A 1,637-nucleotide genomic window follows, 5' to 3' on the forward strand; every position below is an offset into this window, starting at 1 on the left:
AGTAGTCGTGAGTTCAATCCCGGGCTCGGGATCTTTCTGTGTGGAGTTTGCATGTTCTCCCCGTGACTGCGTGGGTTCCCTCCGGGTACTCCGGCTTCCTCCCACCTCCAAAGACATGCACCTGGGAATAGGTTGATTGGCAACAATAAATTGGCCCTAATGTGTGAATGTGAGAGTGAATGTTGTCTGTCTATCTGTGTTGGCCCTGTGATGAGGGGGTGACTTGTCCAGGGTGTACCCCGCCTTCCGCCCGATTGTAGCTGAGATAGGCTCCAGCGACCCCAAAGGGAATAAGCGGTAGAAAATGGATGGATGGAAAAATAAATAAATAAAACCGATACCGATAATTTAAAAAAAAAACGATACCGATAATGTAATCGATATTACATTTTAACGCATTTATCGGACATCTCTAGTTTTCACCCTTCTCCTCGGCGGAACAATGGAATGGAATTGCTTTCGTTCCCTGTGGGAAACATTATAGTGACGGACACCGGAAGTGAGCCCGACGTTGCTTGACGTGTTTACACACTTTCGTTATCACGCCATGGCGGCTCGGGTTCAGCGCTAAATAAATCCAACATATCGCTCCATTATAACATAAAGTGAAGGTATATTCGGCGAAGATGCCGAAAGTTGTGTCCAGAAGCGTTGTATGCTCGGACACTCGAGACCGAGAGGAGTACGACGACGGAGAGAAGCCCCTCCATGTTTACTACTGCCTGTGCGGACAGATGGTGTTGGTCCTGGCCTGCCAGCTGGAGAAGCTGCCCATGAGGCCCCGGGACGGAGCCCGGGTGATCGACGGCGGCAAACACGCCCACAAATTCTGCAACGTGGACCAGGACGACAACACGTACATCAAACGAGCCGAGGGCATCGAGCGGCAGTACCGCAAAAAGTGCGGCAAATGCGGCCTGCTGCTCTTCTACCAACACCTGGAGAAGAACGCCCAGGCCACCTTCGTGGTGGACGGAGCGGTGGTGAAGTTCGGGCGGGGCTTCGGCAGCACCAGCGTCTACAGCCAGAAGCAGCCCGAAGCCCCGAAGAAGGTCCGCGTGATGATGACGAAGCGGACCAAAGACATGGGCAAGTTCAGCTCCGTCACCGTGTCCACCATCGACGAGGAGGAGGAGGAGATCGAGGCCAGGGAGGTGGCGGACTCCTACGCCCAGAATGCCAAAGTGATCGAGAAGCAGCTGGAGAGGAAGGGCATGAGCAAGAGGAGGCTGCAGGAGCTGGCTGAGCTGGAGGCCAAGAGGGCCAAGATGAAGGGCACCCTCATTGACAATCAGTTCAAGTAGAGCAAAAGGACTCACAATTATTATTTTTTTTGTTTGCAATGTTACTTCGTACTAAAAACTAAATAAACTCTTTTTTTAAGCCTTTTTTTGTGTGTTGATTTAATATTGAAGCCTAACCAATTAAACAGTGTTTAAAGTTAAAGTGTCACACACACACTAGGTGTGGTGAAATTTGTCCTCTGCATTTGATCCATCCCTCGTTCACCCCCTGGGAGGTGAGGGGAGCAGTGAGCAGCAATGGTGGCCACGCCCGGGAATCATTTTTGGTGATTTAACCCCCAATTCCAACCCTTGATGAGTGTCAAGCACGGAGGTAATGGGTCCCATTTTTAT

The 1,637-nt window shown here is 50.9% G+C and overlaps 1 protein-coding gene across 1 annotated transcript; it reads left to right on the top strand.

The window, feature by feature from the left end:
• Positions 1-446: 446 nt before the first annotated feature.
• On the top strand, positions 447-1,388 carry steep1 (STING1 ER exit protein 1). The gene has a single exon (XM_061969321.2). The coding sequence runs from the start codon at positions 627-629 to the stop codon at positions 1,302-1,304; it is 678 nt and encodes a 225-aa protein (XP_061825305.1). The 5' UTR covers positions 447-626; the 3' UTR covers positions 1,305-1,388.
• Positions 1,389-1,637: the final 249 nt, after the last annotated feature.

The sequence above is a fragment of the Nerophis lumbriciformis genome, linkage group LG10 (assembly GCF_033978685.3).
Source record: "Nerophis lumbriciformis linkage group LG10, RoL_Nlum_v2.1, whole genome shotgun sequence".
Lineage (NCBI taxonomy): Eukaryota > Metazoa > Chordata > Actinopteri > Syngnathiformes > Syngnathidae > Nerophis > Nerophis lumbriciformis.

Bases quoted from the DNA above. Each gene is read 5' to 3' on its own strand.
- steep1 (XM_061969321.2), top strand. From the start codon at position 627: ATGCCGAAAGTTGTGTCCAGAAGCGTTGTATGCTCGGACACTCGAGAC.